The 27,739-nt window shown below is 43.0% G+C and overlaps 1 protein-coding gene and 1 long non-coding RNA gene across 7 annotated transcripts in view; one reads left to right on the forward strand and one right to left on the reverse strand.

Annotated features, from left to right (window-relative positions):
• COPS8 (COP9 signalosome subunit 8) overlaps window positions 1-27,739 on the forward strand; it is a 36,548-nt gene that overhangs the window by 5,474 nt on the left and 3,335 nt on the right. Inside the window, exons 5-8 of one of the 5 annotated variants that reach the window (XM_082465975.1) lie at window positions 1,617-1,724; window positions 3,835-3,897; window positions 4,853-4,900; window positions 5,621-6,649. In XM_082465975.1, the coding sequence (XP_082322101.1) occupies window positions 1,617-1,724; window positions 3,835-3,897; window positions 4,853-4,900; window positions 5,621-5,700 (299 nt within the window). In that variant the 3' untranslated portion in view covers window positions 5,701-6,649. The other 4 variants (XM_082465976.1, XM_082465977.1, XM_082465979.1 and 1 more) reach the window with 4 other exon arrangements.
• On the reverse strand, window positions 1,581-27,739 carry LOC309662828. 2 transcript variants are annotated; one of them, XR_014265002.1, is made up of 4 exons: window positions 27,227-27,739; window positions 5,673-10,672; window positions 5,078-5,187; window positions 1,581-1,715 (listed from the first exon to the last, which is right to left on the reverse strand). It is a non-coding gene; the product is annotated as an uncharacterized lncRNA (long non-coding RNA). The 2 variants fall into 2 exon arrangements; XR_014265003.1 differs by having other exon boundaries at window positions 26,793-27,739.

The raw sequence follows: 27,739 nt of genomic DNA on the forward strand, positions 1-27,739 counted from the left end.
ATAGGCAAGCTTACCGAATGAATGTAGTTTTTGGTGCACACTTGTATTTTCCTCTTTCATTGTTGCTCTCGGTTCTTTTCCACTGAATGTCTGTAGCCTTGAACAGAAAAAGTTCCTTTATCTCTAAGCTGTATTAGAAGTCTGATTTAAGGTCATTTGCTGAGAGCTGGTAGCAAGAAGGAAGGAATTGGAAGAGGAGCAAACAGTGGCTCAGTGAAAGCCAGGGTGGGTGTCAGCCTCAGTGCGAAATGACGAAACGTGATTGACCGTCCGCGATTTTTAAGGCAGATGGGAGCACAAAGCCTAAGGCTGGGGTCGGGCCCACTTGGGTCCTGGTGAGACCTTCCACAAGCCTGTGTTCAGCACATACTTCCTTAGAGATGCTGGGCCCCTCGGGGGATATGAAGATATAAAAGCCCTCCTGTAGAGAAGTTCCGGATGTAATTGAGATGATGGGGTGGGGAGGGGTGCAGTGTACACCATAGGTAGTAAAAGATTGCTTGTTAATAAGTAAACGTTACTGTGAGTTCAGAGAAGGGCGGAGATTGCAGTGACTCCAGTGCCACAGGGAGAGTTTATAAACAGACCTAGGACTAGAAGAGAGGAGGGCGGTTCAGACCACGCAGCAGCATAATAAACCCAGCGCCCGGGGATGAGAAGGTGTAAGGCTCCTGTGAGAGCCAGCAGGCTGCTTTGGAGCAAAGTGTGTCTGTCTGCGGGGACTGGTGTGGCTGTTAGGCAGGGTCCCGGGGTGGAGAGCGGATGTTCTTATGTTGCAGGGCCGTCTCGTACGTGGATACTTGCCTACTGAGTGTGGAAAGTGAAGCCCAGAATACTTCCTGAGCATGTTGAAGGCAGGTGGCGGATCCTTTGTGTTCCTCGGGGAGCAGTGGCGGGAAGACTGGCCAGCTGGGCTCCACTTCCTACCGTTTGGTTGTTGTCTCTGCCTCGTTCCTGAGTTATTTAACGTGGAAATTTAAGCCTGGGTGGGGGGAAATCCCACATGTGGTCTCCAGGGAGGAGGTTTTGTTGCTGGAATTGCTCGCAGCCCCTTTTCTGTGAGGCTCAGGCATTCGGGATTTGCCCCTGAATGGCGGCAAGAGTTCAGAGTAGACTTGAAAGTTAGGAAGGTGCTCTAGTTAACAGGGTTTGCTCTGCAACTCCCAGGTGTGGTCCTGTATCAGAGGCCCTGATGAGAAAGGACAGCTGATTATGGGACTAGGTAGTTTCTGCTCCATTCATTCTAGTTTTTATAAGTGAGATAAAAGGCAAATTTTGAAATAGACATCCCCAATGTATTCCAAATTTAAATGAAATTTTCTTAGAGCTGGAGTCTTGCGTATATTAACTTTTTTCCATCTTTGTAATTTTTATTGTCACCTGAGATTTTTTGCTAAGAGGAAGTATAAGAAATGCATGTGTTTATTCAGCAGTATTTGAGCCCCTCTTACATGTTAGGCGCCTGCAGCTGTACCTGTAAACACAGAAATCTTTAGGTTGATGTAGTCGTGCTTATCAAATTGGGACAAGGACAGTGATGGAAGAATTTAATTGTGTGTCTCAAACATGCCGGCTCTTGTGGTTCACTGTTTGCCAAACCTCCCCTCCCGCAATAGATGCCACCCGGAGGCGAGCCTTCGCCCTGGTCTCTCAGGCATATACGTCCATCATCGCCGACGATTTCGCCGCCTTTGTTGGACTTCCCGTGGAAGAGGCTGTGAAAGGTATTTGGGGCTTACTTTTTACTTTCAAGGAAAACGGAAGTGTAAATTATAGGTCCACGGTCCCTTATCTGAAACCATTGGAACAGGATGTGTTTTGGAGTTTAGGTTGTGTGTGTTCTTTAGAAAGGGGATAGGAGACCCGCACTGCACAAACCCCGGCAACCCGCACCTGTGGCCAAGCCCGCTCGTACTTCTGCAGGCAGCACAGAGTGCACACTTCCACACAGTTGGCGTGAGGGAGCAGTGTACATAAGACTTGGGGGTTCACATCAGATTTCACCACCACGTGAGTTAAAGAAAACTTTTTGGTTCATAGTGTTTTTTTGACTTCTGCGTGTGGATAAGAAATTTCGGGTTTGTGTTTACTAAAGCACTTTTTGCCAAAGACAGGCACCAATTAGAGATGTCTTAGAACAGGAGCTTTGTAAAGGAGTACTTTGCCATTTTTATGAAATTAAAATTTGACTGTGTCTTTGAGATGTACGCTTGTTGCATGTGACTATTCTAGCTCTTTCCTTATGGAACTTCTTTAATGTTCCTGTAGTTATTTCTTATCATGGTACCCATGGTCTGACCCCTGAATATTTTCTACTTTTATCTCTAAGACCTTTGATCAACTCCTGAGCCCTGCTAAATGATAGTGAGCCCTCCAAGTTGATGCCCAGGAAGGAAAAATTAGAGCTGCTGTTGACTAAGAGTGGGAGGGAAAAGGAAGGTGGTGAGAACAGTGAGTTACTGGAAGAAAAAGGTAGCGAATGGGGTACAGAGTCAAGCATTCGATAACATTCCCACACCTGAGCCCCAGGTTACAGCATAGTTGTTACAAGTGGTAGAAAATGTGAAATGCAAAAAAATAAAGGATGTGCACGTTTTTTCGTCTAAACGTGCCTGGTGGGTAACATCATATTCATAATTCTGAGCTTAAACTTCGTAACGTCTTTAAATTATTTCTCTTCCTTTGAAAATCAGCACTGGCTAGGTGAGGGTTTGGTTGGCGGGTTTTCTCAGGGAGGGAAGTTTTAGTTGGTCTGGAGCTCGCATTTAGAAATCCCTGTTTCACTCTTCCGTGGTGAAGGTGGTCTCACCCCAGCATCCCTTTTCAGCCCAACTTTTCCCTCACCATTTCTTAACAGTAACCTAGGTGCTTGCACCCCACTCTTAGCCACTAGTTTCCAAACGTGCTTTTGCATTTTCATTTTTCAGGCCATGCCCAAACTGTCCCCTCCCCTTGCTAGATTTCTGTAGAATATTAGTACTGCATGTGCCTTGTGGTGTTGTTTTATGATGATGGATATGTTGGATTCTCCAGTCAAAATATGAGCTCCATTAAGCACCACAGATTATAAATTTCCAAGGCCTAGCACAGTTCTAGACGCATAGACGGCAGGTTAATGAACGTTCTTATAGTAAATCATACTGTTACTAATACAAACATTTATTTGTTTTGACTATTTTGAAATTGATCCATAATTTATTATCTAATAAATAGTATGTCCCAGAGTCCATACTCTTAACTGACTGAGTGTGAATCCTGGTACCCTTCCCCATGCTAGCTATGTGACCTAAGGCAATTTACTGGAATTCTCTAAACTTCCTTTTCCACGTCTGTTCAGTTATGGTGATATGTCCCCTTTACAGAGTTGTTGTGGTGATTACGTAAAGTGATCCCTGTAAAAGCACCTAGCACAGTACCTATTGGCCAGCCCTCTGTGTTGTGTATGTATGCTGTTGTTTTTATTATCACCATCGTCTTTGTTATTACTGATGTAATGATAATAGAAAATACTAAATAAGCCTTCCTTATGTCTATCTTTAATAAGGTTTGATCAGGTTAATACTATAATATATATATATTATAGAAAACTAATCATCTGTTAGTGATTATATCAGCCTGATAGAATAAAATCATAGATGTTTCAGAAATATTTCAAAAATAAGTTCCCATGAGAATGCTGTCTCTAGTATACCCTTCTAGTAAAAATACACATTACAGGTTAATCTACACACGTCAGGTCTCCCATACAAGTAGTGTCATTGACAGATTGTGATCTTGTAAATGAAAAGTTTTTGGTTTTTTTAATTCATTTCTGTGTTAAATACACATTTTTAGGTATCCTAGAACAAGGATGGCAGGCCGACTCCACCACAAGGATGGTCATGCCCAAAAAGCCAGGTAGGTGGCGCTCTTCGTCCGTCTTGCAGCACTGAACTCTTGTAAGATCACTGAAGTTTTTCAGGCGTTGAATTTGAATAATTTAACATAAAATTCTGCTATACTAACAAAATGAGAGTGACTCATGTTAAATACAGATATAGGATGGACACTTAGGGTAGAAGGGATGTTAAAGGTCACCTGCTTTTACCTTAATTTTTTTTTTAATGTACTTCATACATAAACTATTTTATGTGAGTGTTTCATAATCCTTATTACAACTTAATTTTTAATAAGTATTAATCTCTCGTTCTTTTATGGGGCCATTTCTAACTGCTTATTAATATCTAAAGTATTGCCTTTTAAAAAGATATTTGAAATATTCAGAAATTCCCCTTTTCTCCTCATGCTGTAGACACATAGACTCTTCTCCTAAACAAGATTTTCAGTGGCTTTAACTTTCACAAAATTAAGGTCTCTGGCCTTTACAGGCCTTAAATGATTTGGCCTGTCCTTATTGTCTCCACCTGAATTCCTGGTCCCTCGGCCTTCCACTCTGAAATGAGCCGCGTTCCTTCCTGCAGGGAGGCGCCACTCCCTCCTGCTCACCAGGAGTGGCCTTTCCTGCCCTGTCCTTAGAGCTGGGCGCAGTGCCCACGCCCGTAAACCTTCTGATCTGCCTCATCCCAGAGTTCCTTCCGTCTGCTCTGAATCCCTGTTGTTAGGCATTGTTGACCCCACGGTAAAGTGGCGCACAAACCGCCATGTGCGCAGACCTGCGAGGGTGCAGAGGAGTGATGAGACGGGGTCCCGTCAGTCTAGATGGTGAGAGAAGACTGCTGCGGTAAAAAACCAGTGTAATAAAATAGAGCCTAACTGTTGTCTCTGTCTGAATGCCACTGCCTTAAAAATGACATGTTCTATGTGAAGGTTCTTTACAATGACTTCTGTAAATTGGGCTCTACATTTTATTTAGTTGCAGGGGCCCTGGATGTTTCCTTTAACAGGTTTATTCCCTTTTCAGGTATGTATTTTCATATGCTCATTTAAAAATTGTTTCATTGTTTTTCTTGTTTGCTGTTGTAGAATTTATTTTTCTTAGCTCTAATCTTATAAACAAAGGGATGAAATCCTAACTTGGTATTTATAATAGTACATCTGGTTACAACCGTGAACGTGTGGGCTCCCCTCTGTAGCTTACCTGGAGGTAGTGATCCCCTCTGGCCTGGCTGCAGGGTGTCCTGTAGGGGAGCGTGATCGAGCTTCTCACCAGCACTGACGCAGACACGGCCCCAGGGTGACACGTGGTAGCTTAAAAGTTAGAAGTAAACTTTTGGGGGATGGGGTGCATTGTGGGTTTTTTGTTCACTGACAGTTGAGTAGTCTAGAGGAGTGCCTGGCATGTGGTTAGCCCTAGGTGACTATGGAAGTAAATGTCATGTGGGGAGGGTCTTTCCAAGAAGAGCTATGTTCCCTTGGTAGACGGATTACCTGCTAAAAGTATTTTTAAGCTTTGCGTGGAAAACTTCAGTAACAGCAAAGCCAGACATGCCTTTACTCCCAGTTTGGGAAAACTACTCATAAAAATTGACGCTTCTTGTCTTGTTTTTTTTAAATGTCCAAGATCAAGGCAAAGCTAAGAAAGTTTCCGTATTGTTAAAGACATTGGAGGGCGGGGGTGGCAGTACCAAAGATCTGTGGCCCTGGTGTCCGACTTGAGTGTGTTTCTCTCTCCACCGCACAGAGCCTGCCCCTGTCCCGCCCATCCCCAATGAACAGCAGTTAGCCAGACTCACCGATTACGTGGCTTTCCTCGAAAACTGACTTACCATTCTGAGTTCAAGATCCACCTTCAGCATCCTGAATACTGGCAGAAAAATGTAAAATTTTTATTTTCAATTCTATTGGATGGATTAAGCACCTCAGCATTCCTTACTGAGTATGTGATAAAATACGTATATAATATAAAGTGTATTATATATATTTTGTCCTTAAACATGCTGAATGGTTGTTGAAACAGTTCTCATTTTGTAATATTTGACAGTTTGGATGGAGCCCGTCAGTATTAGGCAGTCAGTTTATATCTCCTAGTGACTCGTAAAATGCAGCTCTCCTGCCTCGTGTAGAACAGTGGTTGTCAGCTGTTTTCTTCTGCCCCGGCTCACAGCACGCTCGCATCTCTACCACAGGTTGATAGTTGCAGTGATGCCTCTGGGGTTTGAGGAGGACTGCCCCCAGGGGCGGTATCTGAAGTGCTGGGGACTCTGATTCACCCCCTTTGGAGAATATGCTCTTCTTCTCTCCCCTCCTGAGAATCACAAATACAAAATGCTGAGATAGAGCTGGGGAGCAAAGACCGTCTCCCTAGTAAACCAGCCTGTTAACTTTAGATTTCTTTCTGAGAGTGTGAGTACATCCATTGCTGGCAGTGGAGGGCTTGCCGTGAAAATGCAACTTATTAAAGACATTCATGAGAAGTATTAAGTTGTAATATTTCCTTTCAGAAGAAGGGAAGCGTAAGTGGGGAATGCATTGTTTGGGAAAGAAGCTAGTAAGTGATACACGTTGTACGACTGTCCTGCAGCCTATTGGTTGCTTATATTTAGCCCTTGGGTCAAGGTCTGCCCTTTGGAGAAATACTGAACAAGTCTTTCATTTTTTGTGTGACAGCCCTCTGAATATTTGAAGTTGTTTATTGTATCTTCAGGTTAAAACCACCCCCTAGTTCATTTATTCTGCATTTGTTCAATAAATATTTAATTGAATTCTTCAACTGTTTTTTCGAAGGTAGTTTCTAGAAGTTTCACTATCCTGTCTTCCTGTGGATGTGTTCTAGTTTGTCATTGTCTCTTTTAAATTACGAATTTCTTAATTAAATAGAAATGACCTATATAGTGGTAATTACATGATTCATGTTTTTCACTCATTTTAAATAGACTACTGGCTATTTCAGCTATTGTTAACATTTATGAAAGTACCTGTTAAATTAATGTTTTATTTAACCTTGATATAAGTCATGTTGTTAAAACTTCTTGTTTTACAATTGAGGAAATGGAAATTCAAGAAATCAGAGAGGATCAATACCTAGAAAGTAACAGTGCTAGTTTGCTAGTTTTTGAACTTCCAGGTTTAAGGACAAATTGTATCCATGGGTCTTAGTTTTAATAGATTGGAATCAACCCAAATGTTCATTAATAGGAGACTAGTTGAGTAAACAGTAGTATACAGTATGGTGGTGCCATGCAGCTGTAGAATGCATGCATGCATGAATGAGTGAAGATCTCGGTGTACTAAAAGTGATCTCAAGTGAAAACACAAAGTACCGGGGGTTTATACTGTTATTTTGAGGGTAAGAAAGGGTGAATGGATACACATGTGCATACATGCATATTTACTTGTATTTCAAGCAGAAGCCATTGAAGGATAAACCAAAAACTAATAAAAATGGTTCCCTAAAATGGAAGGGGAGGACAGTTGAACATAGAGAACACTTATTTCAGGTGACTCATAGTATTTCATAGTATTTTGTTCTACATTATCAGTGGGATACATACGAAGGACAAAAAAGTCTCAAACTACTGAATATGGTTTCATGGTTAATTTCAAAAACTATCTTGTTATCATTATTTGATAATAATTACCATTATTATTAAAAGTATATTATAGGATAAAACCAATTGGAAATTACATAACTTAATGTTAGAAGCTAATCTGAAATTTGACTCAACAACCTCATATGGTTTAATTTTCTTTCTAAACAGTAAATATTTCCTAGCTCTGCCCATCTGTAAAGGCCTAGAATAATTATAAGCCAGTAACAATGAGAACCACTAACGTCCAGGTTGTGGTCTCTAAATTCCATTTTCAACTAAATAGAACAAGAAATTATTTGCAAAATGGTTAATACTAGGTCTGGGGCAGTAATTGTAGATTGGGGCTTCCCTGGTGGCGCAGTGGTTGAGAATCTGCCTGCCAGTGCAGGGGACCCGGGTTCGAGCCCTGGTCCAGGAAGATCCCACACGCCACGGAGCAACTAAGCCCATGCGCCACAGCTACTGAGCCTGCACTCTAGAGCCCGTGAGCCACAACTACTGAAGCCCGTGCACCTAGAGCCCGTGCTCTTCAACAAGAGAAGCCACCGCAGTGAGAAGTCCTGTGCACCGCAACGAAGAGTAGCCCCCGCTCGCCACAACTAGGGAAAGCCCGCACACAGCAACGAAGACCCAATGCAGCCAAAAATAAATAAATAAAAATAAAAATTAAAAAAAATAAAATTGTAGATTGTACAGTTGTACAGATATCTGGTAGAAGATGTCCTAGGTTCAAGTTTCAAAGGCTAATAAGGTTTTTCAAAAGGTTATAGAAGCCAATTTGAAGGAGTTCCCACTGGCTAAACGTGAGACAAACTGAGCATGAAAAATAGGTATATGTGTTTATATTTTTAACCCCAAGGTCATAAGTATATTAGAAAAACCTCATCATATACAAGAAAGTACACTCGCTTATTTATCAATTTTCAGAACAATGAATTGATGCCCTAGCAATCTCCAAAGTAACAAAATTGAAACTTGCAAAGTAGTCAACTAACCAATGATGGGAAATTCTTTATGGAAGAATTCCACCTAAAAATATAGATAGAAAATCAGTACTTTGCAGCCCCTAATGAAATAAGTAAGGCATCTAGGGAATGAGTATCAGTGGCTGCTGAGACCACAGGGTGAGAATCAACCCATCTTTGTGCTCTGGCTGCCACTGAAACTGCCAGCTGCACGCAGGTGTAGTCTGACAGCACCTTGCTGTACATCCGGTGAGGGTTACTCTGACACTGCCACAGGGGCTGCCCTTGCAAACCCGGGGAAGAGAGTTAGCTCTTCAGCAGCTGGGGACACGATACGGTGAGTAAACACTCCCTTCCTTGTCTTAGGAAGACAATTCCAGGGTACATGCTACACCTGGTTCCTGAAAAGACCCCAAGAAGATTGAGCTTTGGTTGCCCATTGTAACCAGCCTGTCTGCAGCATGGCCTTGGACTGTTTCGTCTTCATTTTGCTTTTCCCAGTTCTCCGTCTCTTTCCTGGAATCGAGAGCAGTGACCCGCCCGTGCGTGGAGGCCTAGCGTCACTAACAGTGGCACAAGTGGCCTGCTGTGGGGCCACAGTAAACGTAGCATCAGCCGTAAGATTTCTTGCCAAAGCAAGCCCCGCTCCCCACAGAATGCATGTGAATCCAATCAAGGTTTTAGATTTACCTGCTCATTTACATGAAATGTGGGAGTCGGATGAACAAGTTAAACACCCCACTACGGAGCAATCAGCCAAATCTAGAATGAGGGGAATTCAGCAGGACAAAGAACTGAGTTCCCTTAAATAAAAAGAGAGGTGGAGATGGTGATAAGGACATGCGTATTTCTGCTCCTGGTTGAAGTACTTTCAGGCAGACCCACAATGTGCCACGAACTACAGAAAGAGGGATGCATAAACTATAAATCTGTGTAACGGCATTGGAGAGCTCCTGAAGGATGAGCTGAGGTCTCAGAGCAGAGAGGCTCATGAGGAGGTTATCTGCAGCAGCCTCTTCCTGGGGGTGTGTGCTGACGCTGGTCCCACTGCTAAGAACCGAGCAACCCGTGGGACTTGGGTATTTTCACAGGGCTGGAGTGCTAAAAACAGGACTTGAGAGGGCTAAACCACACTGCTGTTTATCCATCTGGTAAACTTTAAGGCCTACCCCAAACTTCTGGGGGTAGGAAGTCAACAGGCCAAATCCAAAAAACCATTTGAGTACAGCTTGGTTTTCTTCAGCCCGCTGAGCTGGGCTTCAGTCAACACAAAAGGCTCGGGGTCGCGAGGTACCCGTAAGCATAAACTAGAGTAAACCATTAGTAAAACTGCAACTGGAGGATACTAGAAACTATTCAAACTGAAGCACAGAAAAGCATTGGTGCACAGTACAGAGACAGACCATGTAGTAATTGGAATCCAAGAAGGAGAGAGAGGATAAAGAAGGAAAATAATACTTGAAGTACTGGCCAGGAATTTTCCAAAACTGATAAAAGAAATCAAGCCACAGATTCAGAAAGCTCAGAAAACCCCACACAGGATAGATAGAAAAAAACCACACCCTGACACATCATAGTAAAACTACTGAAAACCAAAAACAAAATATTAAAAGCATGGGGGTGTGGGGAGGGGGACTTTCTCTTCAAAGGAGCAACAGTAAAGCCAGAAGACAATGAAATGGCATTTCTAAAGTGTTAAAAGAAAGAAAACTGCTATTTACGAGAGACACTTAACTTTCAATCTTCCTGTGTTGTTAAAAGTTCGGAAGAAATACATCAATGCAAATACAAGTATTGAAAGCTGGTGCAGCTTTGGTAATATTACAAAAAGTAGACTTTAAGGCAAGAAGCATTATTACAGATAGAGAAGAATTTTTTGTGGAAAAGGTTGCATTGGTTTCCTGTTGCTGCGGTAACAAATTACCACACACTTGATGGCTTAAAACAGCAGGGGTATATACACTTACAGTTCTGCAGTTCGGCAATCTGAGATGAGTCTCGTGGGCTAACATCAGCTGTCAGCAGGGCTGTGTTCTTTCTGGAGGTTGTTGGAGACAATCTGTTTCTTTTCCCTTTCCAGCTTCTAGAGGCCGCCTACATTCCTTGGCTCATGGCCCTCTTCCTGCATCTTCAAAGCCAGCAACGTCGGGCTGAGTCCATACTGTCCTCTCTCAGGTTCTCTTTTCTGCCCCCTCTTCCACTTGTAAGGATCCCTGTGGTTGGTTACATTGGTCCCACCTGGAAATCAGGATAATCTATTTAAAAATAGGCTGATCAGCAAACTTAATTATATCTGCTATCATAATTTCTCTTTACCATGTAACCTAACATGTTCACAGGTTCCAGGGGTTAGGATATGGATGTCTTTTGGACCATCCTTCCTACTACAGGAATCAATTCAACAGGCAACAGGAATATGTAATTCTAAATGTATCATCTAAATCTAAAACTAAGTCTAATCAGGCAAGAGTTGACAACTGAGAGTCCTCTGCAGCCTTGGGTTGGGGGTGGGGGGCACTATCCTGTCAGACATTAGAACAGTGCAGAGCCTCTGTTACTAAGAGCAAGGCCCTGGAGCATAGGTAGCAGACAGCCCAGTGGAGTGGAACAGAGAGATGAGAAATAGACCCAAACGGATGCAGGGATGTACTACAGGATAAAGGTGGCATCGCAGGTCACTGGAATAAAAGTAGGCTTTTTACCAAATGGTTCTGGGAAAACTGGTTAGCCGTTGGAAAAATAGAAAGATCCATAAGAATAAAGTACAGATAGATCAGCGATCTTGATGTAAAAAAGTGAAACCATGCCAGTACTAGAAGAAAAAAATGGATGAATTCCTCTTTAACCTGGGCAAAGGAAAGGCCTCTGGCTCCCAATTCTGATTACAGAAAAGAATGATCAATTTGACTACCTAAAAATAAAACATTTGCATGGCCAAAAATAAACTCAAACAGATGTCTGACAACTGAGAGAAAATGTTTACAACATAAAGGACTAGTAATATTCCTAATATATAAGTGGAGGGAATTGGAAGAAAAAGAAAAAAGTGACAAAAGACATGAATACACAATTCACAAAAGACGTGAACACACAATTCACAAAAAATTTGTAAAAGTGGCCCTTAAACATGAATAGATGTTCAACTTTATTGGTAAGAGAAATGCAGATTAGAAACAGTGAGTTAACCCATCCAATTGGCAAAAACTAAGAGTTTAACTGCATTCTGTTGTGAGACTGGGGAAATTGGTTCTCATGCTTTGCTGGTGGGAATTCGCATTGCAACAGTTTTTATAGAGGGGGATTTGGCAATATCTAAGGACTACATATTCATTTACTTTTTATCCCAGCAACTAATCTTTAGGAATTTACCCTGAAGATTCAACTCCCACAATATAAATATACACACACATACTCTAGGTTATTTATTGCAGCATTGTTTCTGATTGTAAAGAATTTGGAAACAGCCTAATTGCTTATACATGAATAGATGATGGTATATCCATGTAAGGGAGTACTACGTATCTGTAATAAAGGATGATGACAGTCACTGATGTGGGGTGATTTTCAGGCTATGTTGTTAAGGAAAATAAAGCAAAGTGCATAAAAATGCCTAGAGTATTGCTATTTTTTTGTGTAAGAGAAGAGGAAATAAAATATACCTGTATTTGCTCCTCAGTGGAAACATACACGCACACACAGAGAAAGGAAAATAATGGAATTGTTTGCTTTCAGGGTATGGGAAGGAATGAGATGGAAAGGATAGAAAAAATTGGGGAATTAGGGTCACTTCTCTTTTGTACAGTTCTGACTTTTGGAATTATGTTAATGTTTCACACATTCAAAGAAGAAATAATATAAATGATGATGGAGGGGTGGGGAGGAGGAGTGACCCTGTCTGTATTTCAAATGAATAACATAACTGCCCTGAAGGCAAGGGACGTAACTCAAGTAGGTTTTGAACATGCTATTTAGATATGTCCAGAGGTTAAAGACAAAAGAACTTTAAACATGTTGAACTCCAGTTAGTGGGTTTCTTTTTTGCAAAAGTAAAAGTTAGCAGTTCTAGAACTACTTTGTGTATATTCTGGGATTGAACAAATAAGTATATTGTAGATAATGGGATCCAGTTTTCCCTCTGTCGGAGGAGTTACAGTTATAGAAAAGAGGAAGCATTAAACTGAATCCTGTGATGTTGGACTGAACTAGAGATATTGCATAAACTCCTGGTTTTTAAGATGGGTGGATGGATGGATGGATGGATGGATGGGTGGTTGGGTGGGTGGATGGATGGATGCATGGGTAGATGCATGGATGAGTGGATACGTGGATGGGTGGATGGATGCATGGATAGAGAGGGACATAGATATATCTCCTAATTCCATCCACTGAGAGAGACTAAGCTCTGTCCCCTGAGAGAGTAGAGTAATGACACCTGCCCTCAGGTCATTGCTTCTAGAAGCATCTCCACTAAAAGGAACTAGGGACTTCCACTTTCATGTGTCTTCTGATACAAAACAAAGAAAGCTTGAAAAACTGTTCCAGTTCAAAGGAAACTAAAGGCGCACAACAACTAAATGCAGTGCTATAGCAAATAGAAGTGCATCATAAAGCACATTATTGGAAAGTAGATGAAATCTGAATAAACTGTAGATGACGTCAGGAGCTGGCAAACTACAGCCTGTGGCCAAAATCAGGCTACTGCCTGTTGTAAATAAAGGTTTATTGGCACACAGCCACGTCCATTTGTGTGTGTACTGTCTGTGGCTGCTTTCAACCTACAATAGCAAAATGAGTAGTTGTGACAGGTTGTATGTCCTGCAAAGGCTAAAATATTTATTGTCTGGCCCTTTATAGAAACTTTCCCAAATCTTAGATTAGATAATTTTGTTTCAACATTAATTTTCTTGATTTTGTTGATTTTACTGTAGTGACAGAAGAGAGCATCCTTGTTTTCAGAAAGTAAACTTACTTAGAAAGTGAAATATTTATAAACATATATATATATATATACACACATACATATATATGTACATAGTTTACATATATGTACTTGTCAGTAATAAATATTAGAGCTACTTTTATAAGATGATTTAATCAATGAGAGCACTGAATTCTCAAAGTTTTTTTGCCTTCATACTGTTAATATATGCAATACATTCATTACATAAGCTTTTCAAGCTTTGTGAAATTGGTGTTCCTGAAGAGTGCAGGCCAGTTATTTTGTAAAATGTCCTTCATTTGGGGTTTGTCTGAAGCTTCGTAATTATTAGATTCGGGATATACATCTTTGACATGAACACCACGAAAGTGATGTGTTCTCTTCAGTGTTTTGTATCAGAAGGCACACAAATGTGGAACTCTCCAGTTCCTTTTAGAGATGCTTCCAGAAGCAATGATCTGAGGGTAGGTGTGCGTTTTGCTGCTGGGGTGTCATTGCTCTATGCTCTCTCAGTGGACAGACAGAGCATAGGCTCTCGCAGTGGATAGAACTAGGAGATATATCCATGCACGTAATTGACTATCATTTGTAATACTTGGAAAGGTCTCCTGAAGATTTTGATACTCCCTGCCTCTAATTGAGAATTATTAAAATAAAGACATCTAAAAACAAAATGTCTCCAAACTTATGAACTATTATTGTCCAGTATGTTAATCCTAAATCATTGAAGTGTTCAAGAAGGAGGAAAGATACAGATTAATTTTAGACGTTAAAATCTAGGGTTAACGTCTGCTTCTGCCAATATACTTGTCTAAATGGAGAAAACCTCTAAGTCTAGAACAACTAAACTGTGGTTTAGAGTATTAAAATTATTTTTTAATATACATTCATGAGCTCGCTTGCAAATCCTCAAAGGCCAGAAACAACTGGACTCCAGTGCTGGAGCTGCATTTGTTCTTGGGGCATCTGCCAATCTTGATGCCCTAGAACCCGAGTTACTTTTGCCCACTGATAGGAAGGAAGGGAGGGAGGGAGGGAGGGGAGAAAGAATCAGCATAAACTGAAAACTAGAGGATTAAATTCTCAAAGACATTACACTAGCTATCAAAATTATAACCATATAATAAAAATATTACAAGTATACATGTATGTTAAAATGTTTATGAAACAATTTACTTAAATTTATTACATTATATTTCTTAAATATATGTACGGAAATCAAGGTACAGAAAGTGTGAAGAATGAACAAAAGACATCAAAAAATACCTGGCATATATGAAAAAGAACTAGAATCTCTCAAAAAGAAAAACACAGTAGTTAAAATTAGAATCTCAATGGATGGGCTGTAGCTCGGTACTGTCAGATTAAAAGGTTTATGTGTACAGCAGTCCTTTGCTGTTCAATGAAAATGGTAAATTTGATAGCAGGTCCAAGAGGTAGAGAGAAATTACACAAACAGGTAACCCAGACTCAGATAGTTCCTGCCTCTATGGTACCAGCTCCTCTCCCTCAACTCATGCCTGTAGTTTTATGGGAGGTGTCTTCTGATCAGCGGTTGGAAGAGGCAAAACCCCATGCCTGGTTCATGTTTAGGTCAGCTTGATGTGTCGCTACAAGCCAAAAATGCATGGCTGCCGTATTACAGACCATTTAGTGGTGACCGTAAAGGACAGCAGTGAGGGGAGTAGTCCCAGTGGGCAGATTTCTGAGCAGTGCTTTTGGCCATTCACTTTGAGCAAAGTTAGGAGCCCATGTTATAGACTTAAAGACAGTGGCAAATGGCTAGGCTGGTTGTCAGGGTCCTGAAAGGAGCAGGATTGGAAAATTGGAGATACAGGCATCTGGGAAAGATGGTTAAACTCAAGGGAGTAGACACATAGCAGGTAAATCCCTGGGTTTCAATGTTAATGCCCACCAGAGAGGACAATCTCAACTACCAAGGTGACAAGATAACTTTTCTGTTGGATGTGAGCCGGGCTCTGTTCAGTCACCCTACTGCTGGCACAAGTCACCCTACTGCTGGCACCATGGGCCCCTATACAGAGCCACCACGGTGGCAGGAATGGAGATCATGCATGAGCTAGGCAGTATGAGGTCTCTGTCACCAAGGCTGACCTGGCCTCCGCAGAAAGTGATGTTGAGCCCTCCAAAGAGCACCATTCCTGAAAGCAAGCAAATAACCAGCCGGTGGCAAATTGATTATCTTGGCCCTTTCCACCGTGCAGAGCCAAGGGCACTGCCGCATCCTTATTGGCAGTGACATCTAGTCCGGATGTGGTTCGCCTTCCACACTGACAGTGTCTTCTCCGGCATCACATTCCAAGAACATCTAAAATATCTGATGTTGATAAAAATCCTACAGAACACTGCCTAGTCTGTTATATACAAAAGGAGATGTGACACTGGGTATATGACCACATGATCCATTGATTTTAAGCTATTCCATTGATTCTAAATCCTTACCTGTGAGTACCCAGCCTAATAGAATGGTGGCATGTCCTAGTCAAGGCTCAGCTAGGGTGCCAGCTTCGGGACAACAACTTGCCAATCGGGATGCTTCCCTCCAAGAGGTGGAGCGTTTACTGAACCAAACCACGACTAATGTGAAGCTGTGTCCTCAACAGCTAGAAGACAGGAGCGTGAGAACAGAGCATCAGTGGATACTGTCCCCATAACTCCAAGAGATATATTTCCAGATTTTTTTGGTTTTCTCTTAAGGTGGTAAGAACATCACTCATTCTCTAGTTTCTACAGGTTAAGCTCTGAGTAATGATGCACAACTGATAAGGACCCAGATGTTTCACAGCACTGTAAAATCAAAGTTACATGCCCTGGAAGAGCCCAGTGAAAGTCAACTAGGCTTAATAAAGAAATTGTTCAGCAAGATAGCAGCAATCATCTTCCAAATTTTGCATAAATAATCTTTAACACATGTCATAGAAGGAATGTCTTCGAGGAGGGGCTGTACAGCATGAGAAGAAAAGATGGGGTGGGCAAGATGATCATCCTCAAATATTGGACTTTCATGTGGAAGAGTTTTGTTTATTGCTTCCAAAAGCAAAATTGATTGAAGGTTAGAGAAGGCCAGTTTTGACTCAACCCAGAGAGGAACTTTTAAACTGTCTAGACCAGCCCTATCCAATAGAAATAGAAGGTGAGTCACACATGTAATATTAAATTTTCTGGTAGCCACTGTAAAAAAGTGACAAAGGAAAATAGATGAAATTAATTTTAACATATTTTATTCAGTCCAGTCCAAAGTGTTATCCGTTCAACAATGTCAACGATATCAAAAAATATTAATGAGATATTTTACATTGTTTTCTTCATATTAAGTCTCTGAAATCCCATGTGGATTCTATACTCACAGCACATCTCAGTCTGGACCTTCCAAGTGTTCACCAGCCGGCCACCTGTGCCCAGTGTGTATTACACAGCAGTGGTCTGGACTGTCTCAGAGACCAAGAGAGTCCTGTCAATCAGGTATCATTGGAACCAAGTTAGATAACCACTCATTAAGGACGTTTAGAGGAATGTACTGGTTATGAAAGGGACAGTTTCCTGGTCTCTCCTCCCCACTTACCTCATCTCCACTTTATGTAGCAAAAACAGGAAGAACAGAATCCCACCTAACAGCATGCATCTTCTCTGCCCCCATCCACCCAAATTATGGCAGTGAGGGCTGATATGCCTTCTGGGAAGGATTAGCAGTTTTTCAGGAGTCTCCTAGCTTCCAATGAGTTTGGAGGATTTTTAAAACAACCTGCAATCAACTCTGCATTGACAAGCAGGGAAACAAAAGCATCTATTGACTCTTGACAGCTCATGAGGAGTAACTACGGTTGACCCTTGAACAACACGGGTTTGAACTACACGGGTCCACTTATACGTAGATTTTTTTTTTCAATAAATAGATTGGAAAAATTTTTAGAGATTTTTCAACAATTTGAAAAAACTTGCAGATGAATCACACGTAGCCTAGAAATATTGACAAAAATAAGAAAAGTTATGAATGCATAAAATATACATATGTACTAGTTTGTCCTTATATAGGTGTAAGGTAAGTGATATTTAGGATAAAATTAATAATATGTTAGTTTTCTTACTATTTTATGACTACGCTTTCAAAGAATTACATCAGTGTACAATATGTCCCTCTCGCCTAAGATATTGGAGATACTGCATATCAGTCTATCATCAGAGGTGTTTTTTTTTTTAAGTATAACAATATTTCCAATACTGTATTATGAATGTGACTGTAATACTCCATGCTATAAAAGTTTTATAATGATTCATTCATTAGGATATAGGCTAGTCTACTGTGAAGCAATCAGATCGATTACACTAGGCAACCATAAAGCAATCACATTGCTGCTTCTTCAGATCAATGCAATTGTTATACCTATAAATAAATATGAATTTTTTCACATTAGCTTTTAATTTTTGAGGTCTAGTGTTAGTAATATGTATAACATCTACAGTGTTTTGTGTCATATTAGACAATGTTGATGTAGGTACTGAGAGACAATTCATCTTGTAAACAGATGACATAAACTTACGGTATTGATAAACACAGTACTTTACTAAAAATGTATTTTCTCTTCCCTAAGTAACATCTTCTTTTCTCTAAATTCCTCTATTGTAGATACATATATAATATATATAAACATACAAAATACGTATTAACTGTTTCTGTTATCGTTAAGGCTTCTGGTCAACTGTAGGCTATTAGTAGTTAACTTGGGGAAATCAAAAGTTATATGTGGATTTTCAACTGCACTGGCGGGGGGGCTGGCACCCCTAACCTCCAAGTTGTTCAAGGGTCAACTGTACCTCTTTTTAAGCAAAAGCTATGCCTGGGTATCCCCTCACTTGCGAACCACTGATAACACTGCAATTTGAGGAAGATGGAGGCTTGCCTTTTTGACGGAGTTGCTAACCTTGGGTAATCTGATCCTTTTTTAAGGTCCAGCAAAGTAATAACACTCCTGTGATTTTGTTGCTTCTCTAAGGAAAGGAAGTTTTCAGAACCCAGTGGAAAAGACAGTGTAATTTTATCTAAATATGTAAAGACAAGCTAAAACCAGGGTGGAAATTTTCTTCATTTAAGTGATGGACAATGTTCTCCTGGGTCAGTCGAGACAGTGGGAAACCAGTTCTTCCAACATCTTTTCAAGAAATGAGTGAACTTGTAATCAAGACAGTATGGTACTGGCACAAAAACAGAAATATAGATCAATGGAACAGGATAGAAAGCCCAGAGATAAACCCACGCATATATGGTCACCTTATCTTTGATAAAGGAGGCAAGAATATACAAGAGAGAAAAGACAGCCTCTTCAATAAGTGGTGCTGGGAAAACTGGACAGCTACATGTAAATGAATGAAATTAGAATACTTCCTAACACCATACACAAAAATAAACTCAAAATGAATTAAAGACCTAAATGTAAGGCCAGACACTATAAAACTCTTAGAGGAAAACATAGGCAGAACACCCTTTGACATAAATCACGGCAAGATTCTTTTTGACGCACCTCCTAGAGAAATGGAAATAAAAACAAATGGGACCTAATGAAACTTAAAAGCTTTTGCACAGCAAAGGAAACCATAAAAAAGATGAAAAGACAGCCCTCAGAATGGGAGAAAAATTTTGCAAATGAAGCAACTGAAAGGATTAATCTCCAAAATATACAAGCAGCTCATGCAGCTCAATATCAAAAAACAAGCAACCCAATCCTAAAATGGGCAGAAGACCTAAATAGACATTTCTCCAAAGAAAATATACAGATTGCCAACAAACACATGAAAGGATGCTCAACGTCACTAATCATTAGAGAAATGCAAATCAAAAGTACAATGAGGTATCATCTCACACCAGTCAGAATGGCCATCATCAAAAAATCTACAAAGAATAAATGCTGGAGAGGGTGTGGAGAAAAGGGAACCCTCTTGCACTGTTGGTGGGAATGTAAATTGATACAGCCGCTATGGAGAACAGTATGGAGGTTCCTTAAAAAACTAAAAATAGAACCACCATATGACCCAGCAATCCCACTACTGGGTATATACCCTGAGAAAACCGTAATTCAAAAAGAGTCATGTACCCCAATGTTCATTACAGCACTATTTACAATAGCCAGGACATGGAAGCAACCTAAGTGTCCATCGACAGATGAATGGATAAAGAAGATGTGGCACGTATATACAATGGAATATTACTCAGCCATAAAAAGAAATGAAATTGAGTTATTTGCAGTGAGGTGGATGGACCTAGAGTCTGTCATACAGAGTGAAGTAAGTCAGAAAGAGAAAAACAAATACCGTATGCTAACACATATATATGGAACCTAAAAAAAAATGGTTCTGAAGAACCTAGGGGCAGGACAGGAATAAAGACGCAGACGTAGAGAATGGATTTGAGGACACGGGGAGGGGTAAGGGTAAGCTGGGACGAAGTGAGAGAGTGTCATGGACATATATACACTATCAAATGTAAAACAGATAGCTAGTGGGAAGCAGCCACATAGCACAGGGAGATCAGCTCGGTGCTTTGTGTCCACCTAGAGGGGTGGGATAGGGAGGGTGGGAGGGAGACACAAGAAGGAGGGGATATGGGGACATATGTATATGTATAGCTGATTCACTTTGTTATAAAGCAGAAACTAACAACATTGTAAAGCAATTATACTCCAATAAAGATGTTAAAAAAAATTTTTTTTAATAAAAAAGAGTGGATATATGTAAAAAACAAAAAACAAAAAATGAGTGAACTTCACTTATCACATGTGTGCATCCACCTGACCAAAGCGTGTAAACCCTGGATGTGAATCACAAGATTTCTCCTGGGTGGAGCTGTAGGCAAAGGTTTCATTCTGAATAAAAGAGGAACCAGGCCATTTTCCACGTGAGTCACATGATGGGAGGAATCGCCAAAAATCAGTTTTGACTTAATAATATTCTCCTAATTGTATGCCAGTGCCTAGATGCTAAGAAGAGCCACTCAGGACAACCGGCAAAATGCCCCACGTGTAGTAATCCATATGGTGATAAAAACCCATTTTCAGGTATCCCATGTCAGTTAAATAACAATTTAAAAACTGGAGTAGGTTGTTTGTGAGGTTGGGTGGTGAGTGATGTCAAAGGAGAATGGTCCAAGAACTTCCAAATCCATCTGGCAGCCTTAAGCCGATTGGATGCCTTCCTGTAAAATCTAGATTTCCAGCGAATTGCTACACAGGTTTCTGAGCCCACGTCCCCATAAAACACAAAGAACATGGATGGAAATATGGGAGCAGCCGCTTGCGTCTTGCCAGAGACACTTTGATAGGGACTGATTTCAAAAGGGCAGGAGGCTTTTGTGTTCCACCCTGTCTTCCAGGATGCAGGTTATCTCGGCTCAGCGGTTGTTTTGATGCTGCACCTGATGTCTTCCCTGTGCCCAGAGCTGCTGCTCTCGATGCGGGATCCCCTGCAGGGAAGCGTTTCTTCACGTCCACTCACGCCCTCCTCGAGGCAGCCTGGGGCTCCAACCAGGGCAGCCAGACACACAGGGTCCACACTGAATGGCCTGAAGCACGTGGTTTAGGCAGAGCCAGACGTCTGCATGATTCTTACCCCTCCCCGTGCTGTCACTCGGTCTTCTAATTGTCTGAAAAATGCTGCTATAATTCACCTGGTGGGCAGGGCCATTCCTGTGGCTCCAGGCTTTGTGGATATCAGGCCACTATCACTCACTCCTGGCTGAAAACATAGTCTCCTAGAGAAATAAACCTTATCCAAAGGCTGGAGAAAGTGCCCTTAGATACTAGATATTTTTGACAAAGAGAAGTTTTGTTTTCTTAGTTTTTAATTTTTTTGATCAGCCCTTGAGATGTCAGTCCTTTTGTCATAGAAGTGGAATGGATGAGTTTACTAAGACTTGGCAAGATAGAAAATCTGTGGCAAATTTAGAGCTGAATCCCTAATAATTAGGGGAAAAAATTAAAAGACCCAGCCGAGGTGTAATTCTTGGGGGGACAGGGTCGGGGGCAGTGGTCATATACCTGAATTCATAAGTTTGGAAGACCAAATCCAAATGTAGGCTAAATTTAAAAATTAAATTAAATTAAAATATAATAATAAAATTTTTTAAATTTTAATTGATAATAATAAAATTAAAAATAACAATTTAAAAAAATAAAAATAATTTTTTTAATCTCAAAAAATAAAATAGACAAAACCAAATCAAATTACCCTGGATGTTTGCGAAGAGAGGTCATCTGCACTGTCAGCACAGGGAGTGCCAGCTGGGGGCCGACTGAGGACATGCCCCCCTCCCCCTGGGGATGCAGCAGCCGTGGCTGCAGGTCCAAGTCCTGGTCAGGCTGTCAGCACCAACAGGCAGGCAGCATTGGCCCTGCACATTCAAGTGTGCATGGCTCGGCCTTTGACTGCAACCCAGGGTGAGAAAGCAGTCTGCTCTCATCAGGAAATTAACTCCAAGTGCTCGGCTATCCAGGTTACATCATATTTTCAGTTGTGAAAAATCATATTCATAGAGGGGGCCCCGAAAGCCCTGATTCTCAAAGTGTGTTCCCTGGGCCACAAGTTGGGCATCACCTAGGAACCCCAGTCCAGACATACTAAACGGAAACCCGCCCTCAGCCAGCCCTGCAGGTGATTCTCTGCAAGGAAAGCCAGGGAGGTGTCTCCGAGGACTTGCAGTCTTCGTTCTAGACCCTCGCTCTACCCTCGTGCTGGCCCTGCCCTTGAGGAGACACCCTGAAGAGGAGCCTTGGGACAGTGCTTTTGTGTTTCCTGTCAAACTAGGGAGAAGGCAGCACCCACATCACCAAGTAACGTTGCTACATGAGACCCCTCGCAAGTGAGAAATTCCTCCAGGCCTCTGCGTCCGGAGAGGGAGGCTGGTGGATCCTGTGATCCCGAAACCACCACACCTGCCATTTCGCCTTGGCCCACGGGGAGCTCAGAGCCGTGCCCGTGTGACGCTGGGTTTTCTTCCTAAACTTGCTCTTTCTCTCCCTCTATTTACCGCCCACACACCCTGATTTGTTTTACTTAATCCTCTTTATCCTGAATGAATTTCTCTAAATGCCCTCCATATTTTTTTCTAGAAGAAGTGGGGAATCCATTAGTAAATTAATATTATTCATGAAAATGAATAGTCTTCTCTGATGGTGATGTTTCCTCAATGGATAAAGGAAGCCTTTGTGAAATTTTCCAAAGGACCACTTGCTAAATTTCTTGACCCCGACATTTGGCCTCACGTCCACCATGGCAGCTGCTCCTGGGAGCCAGGCGTGAACGTGCAAAACAACAGCCGGGATTTGTGATCCTCTGTCCTTTTGTCATCAGAAGGGGAAGACACTCTAGCTCTCAGAATTGATGTTAACTTTTGCCTTTAGTGTTTTTATATATTTAGTGTTTGACTAAGGTTTGTTATTTTGGTCTAGCACACTGCCATGTTCTCCGTATACATTGTTTAATTCCCACAAAACTATGGGGCTGACCTCTGTGTCTCCATTTTGTAAATGGTAAGAGCGTGGCTTCAGTGAGCCCAGGGTCACACAGCAGTGATGGAGCTGGTCATCTCAACTGTCACACTGTCCCAGAGGAAGGAGACCAAAGGGTTGGCCAGAGTCCTTCTGAGGCCACAGATGATGACGACTGATTCGACAGGAAGTTTCAGAGAGAAAACTGAGATATCTTGAAATCCTTAGTATCAAATGTTCAGATTAAGGCAGCAGATGTAAACACCCCAAGAATTTCTTATCCACGTGATCCAGTAATTTTTCTCATCATTTCTTTCTAAAGAAGTCATCTCAGATGTATGCGGCTAAAGATTCTGGGAATGATAATATTTACCACTACATTATTTAGAAAATTACAATGGCATTTCCAAAGGAAGCAAATATATTGTTAAGAATGGCTTAAGCAAAAGGCTCTGTTCTCATACTTGTGCTGCAGTTTGACTGAACGGGGCAGGCTCTTCTTCCTTTGGAGATGCGTCTTGGGGTGAAGAACACAGGCAAGGACTAACATTAATTAATGGTCTCAAAGTTCCAAAGGATGCTTGCGTGCTCGGCCCCTGGGGGTCACGGGGGCAGGCTTGCTCCTGGTGTGGACAGAGCACCCTGCCCTGCAGGGGGCGTGGCTGACCCCGTGGAGAGCTGGCTTTCGGGCGGGGGGACGTTGGCTCTCGCCACTGTCCAGCACCACCACGTCAGCCCTGATGATCAGCGTTCTGCTTCCTAGTTTATATAGTGATGCAGAAAAGTCACAGTGTCTCCCGGTCACTGAAACACGCTTCTAACAGCAATGGCTGGTTTTCACTCCAACTTCCAAAACCAGCTTTGGGCGCACAAGTCTTCACGGTTTTAGAAAAACAGCCTCCAACACCTGATGAGTCCTTGGTGTGCTTTCCCGCTTATCCCCCCGCCCCAGAACCCTGATCTCCCGCCATGTTCCAGACGTCTGAGAAGTTACGTGCTCATTATTTGTTGTACGCTTCTCTAACTGAAATCATTCTTTGGTGTTTCAAATCCAGCTTCAAGTGGTAAGAAAGATGATTAGAAAAAGAAGCCCATTGCCTTCAATATTTCTAAGAGAAGAATCACTTTTGCTTGAAGTGCTACCCCTAACTGTCTTAGTTAACCCGCCTTAAAGCTAGCCGACCATGACCGAGGGGTCTCACAGCGGCGCTCACAACGCCCCTGCTGCCCGGACTTTCCCAGCCATGCAGTCGTGCTCTGCTGGGAGGCTGTCCACCCCAGTCACGCTGTCACTGCTGTCACCCTGGGCTTAGCTGCAGACCCGGGTCTACCCCATCTCCGTCTTCCCTAATCTCCCCCTCCAGAGCATGGCAGAGACCAGTCTACACGTTTTAATACAACTTGCTAAGAGTGTAAGGATGTGGTAGAAAAATGCATTGAAGTGAGTGACTTTTCCTGGTGTCAAACAACTGTCAAGGCTGCAAAGAACAGAGAGCTTGATTTGGGGTCTTAAGAATTGCAATTCAGGAGACACAGATTAGGCTAAATCCCCAAGAGTGTTCTGGGGAAGAAAAAGAGTCAGGGGTTTACAAAGACAAAAGCCACAAGGTTGTTGAAGTTGCCTGGACAGAGTGGTGACTGACAATGACACAAACCAGGAAATACCTGTCCTTAAGGAATCACAAGTTATTTTAGGGTAAGGGCCTGATAAGTATCTGGAGCAGGGCAATGAGTGGTCAAAAGGTCACACTGGTGAAAATGGAGGTCCTTTCAGAGAGTCACCAAGTCGTTACGGGACAGACACACACTCCCCAGTCCTCCTGGGCTGTCTGCCCGTCACACCGGGGGCCTCGGCCTGTGCACCCTCGTCTGAGCCAGAAACAGCTTCTGCCTCTGATAGCACAGGAGAGAGAGGGGCGCCCTTTGGAGTAAGAACTCTATTTTTCCATCTAAGAGTGTCATGATGCTGGGTGAGTGTGTTTCTGGGGGGACATTTGCAGAATAGAGCTGGTGTTCCGAAAGGAGTTTCGAGGGAGTCATGCACCCCTTTCCCTGTCTCCAGGGGTCCACTTTCTATGGAGCTTGGCTAAAACCAACCTTAATAGTGTCCGCCCAAGTCACCACAACCGGGCTCCTGATACGGCGCCCTTCCTCCCTTTCTCTCTGTGACCTACTAATCCTTCATTCATAAGAGAAACCCCAATGACAGAACAAAAACTGTTCCCAGACACCAGCACTGGTCATGACCAAGGCCCTCAGCCTCCCTCAGCCTCTTTTCTGCCAGGGGAGTGGAAGACTTCTCGGAGAAATTAGTCATTCAATTAACTTCAAAATATATTTAGAAACTTTGGCATTTACAAACCCATCCTGTAATTAAAAACACAAAAAACTGGAGGTTTTTCCATTGTTAAAAAGCATCAGTGTAGACTAACTGAATTATTATGTTGTCATTTTCTGTGTCCAGTTTGGTGTAGACAAAAATTAAGAGGGGCACTAAATGCTCAGTCTGTTTTCTAACATCATAATAGGATTGTGAATTTTAACAGACTAAATATCCTTAATGTCAATCCCTGAAAAGGAATTTGCAGCCCTTTAAAAATTGAGAATGAAAAAGGCCCAAGTTTAGAAATGCATCTCCTCAGCATTTCAAAGAAAAGAACCAGCATTTTCGTCTAACTGACTAAGTCTTTCTACCAGGAAGAGGATTTTGTTTCTTTCAAGTTTGAAGTGTAAACCTGAACCGCTCTGGCATCGTCCAAATTTAAAATGAGTTTAAATTCAAATACATTATCACATACAAACATATATATGGATGTGTGTCTATACACCAAAGCACCAGATCACCCACTAAAAGTTCAAGCATAGCAGAAATAAGTCACCAAAACTCATCTCACTTGTCTTCTTCCTCCCCTACATGTTCTCTCCCTTTCCCATGCACCCCTGCTGTTTGTCCCACAAAGCATAGCCACATGGGCACCCTCTCTGGACAGAAGCCCTCTCAGGAGTTGGGGTGCAGGGGTGGGTCAGCACGCGGGGCAGGGGAGGGGCTAGTGCTGGAGCCTGGCCGCAAGGTCCCATCCAGACCAGCCCACCCAGCTTCCCTCCTGGGACCAGTCGAGGCCACTGCCTGAGCTTCACTTTAAGGATGGCTAAAAGGTTCCCGTGTGGACCCAGGCTTTGAACCAGGGTCCAGGCATGGGCTGCAGGGTCGCTGCAGGGTCTCTGCAGGTCAGCAAATGCATGCAACCATGGGAGCAGGGCACGTGACTTCCCTCCGCATCCTAAGGGGACACAGGTGTGGAGCACCTAGGCCCAGGCCAGCCGTGCCCCCGCACCTTCCCGCCACCAGGAGAATCAACCCTCAGCCCTGCTCCCCACCCAGTCCTCTCTACTGGGGGAGACCCGAGGTTGGTCCAGGACCCTCTGGGTTCCTCGCACCCCACCTACTCCTGAGTCAAGCCTGAATCTGGTCTTCAGACCCTCCCTGTAGGAAGTCTGAGCCCAGGGTCCCACGAAGGCCCCTCCTCAAGGCCACTGGGCCACCCTCCCCGGCACCACCCAAGGATCACACCATCTCTCTCCCCTCTCCGTCCTCCACACCCCACTCCCCTACTCGGACCTATTTCCCTCTCTTTGATGCTTAGTTTGTTTTCAACCCCACTGCCCCTCTCCACCTCCTCTTCTTTTTCTTTCTCCATTTCCTTCTGAGCTGAAACCAAATTTTGTAAAATTCAGCCTACAAGGCCCTTTCCTTGAAACCACTGTCTCCCCCCGACTGATAAAGGGAAGCCGAGGCTGCGACGTGAGGGTTTCCCCGGCCTCTTGGCCCGCGAGCAGTCCCGGGTCAGCGCCTGGAGCCATGCCTCTTGTGCAGGGGTCACCGCCGGACGGGCGGCGGCCTTGACTCCACGGCCCTCAGACTCACGCTTTGAGCCAAGCCATGTTCTGAGCAACTTGGGTTCTGCCTTCTGCAGTTTCTGAAGGAAAAGCAAGGCTATGGAGCTGGTCCCCACACTCCTCCAAGGAGGCGCCTACACGGGGCTGAGCTGCTTCCCCTTGAACCTGCTCCGAAGCCTTCCTGCAGGGCCGCCAGCACTAATTAGCATTCATTATGCTAATGAATGCCTGCCAAATTCACTCCTAACGCCTCAAAATGCAGGACGGCTGGTCTGGTTAGAAGGAAATTTTAGAGTTGCATTTGGGCCTCTGTAAATCACTGGATTTAAGCTCCTTGGACAAGCAGTTAAGTTTGCTAAGTTCATACATTTCTGGCGGCTAAAATGTCCTACTTTCCCTTTTGTCTTAAAAAAATGTCAACCAATGCCCTGAAGAAGCAAAGACAGAAAGCATCATCGTTACCCAGCCGTTCCCCCCGATCCTTATCAACGGCTCTTGGCTAAGGGCCCGCCAGAGTCTCAGGACATCATCTTTATTTACTAAAACCTCCTGTTTCCTGGGATTTCTCCGAACGCCACATCAGCTCAAGGCAAAACATCTCTAAAGCTGCTTTGCTTCTGAGCTCGCTCAGCTGTGTCGGTGGTGAGATTGGTGGCGGGCTCTTGTTTTCTGGGGTTCTGCACAGGCCGCTCCCTCCGCAGTTGCAGAGCAGCAGGCCCGCCTCTAGCCTCTGTTCCCCGGGCAGATGGGGGCCCCTGGAGGCCTGGCACCCACGGAGGGAAACCAGGCCAGGCACCAGCTGGCACTTCCTCCGCTCACACCTCCTTCCTCAGTCCCTGGTCCAGAATGACCCTGCTTTTCTCTCCCAGCCTCTCCTCCCTCACGTCTCCCGCCGCCCAAGAAACCACCTGGAAGAAACCCAGGTTCTCCCAGTGGCTAAATAAACAAGAAGCTCGTGACTCATCACGGGATGAG

This window comes from Balaenoptera physalus, assembly GCF_965194825.1.
Source record: "Balaenoptera physalus genome assembly, chromosome: 6".
NCBI classification, from domain to species: Eukaryota; Metazoa; Chordata; class Mammalia; order Artiodactyla; family Balaenopteridae; genus Balaenoptera; species Balaenoptera physalus.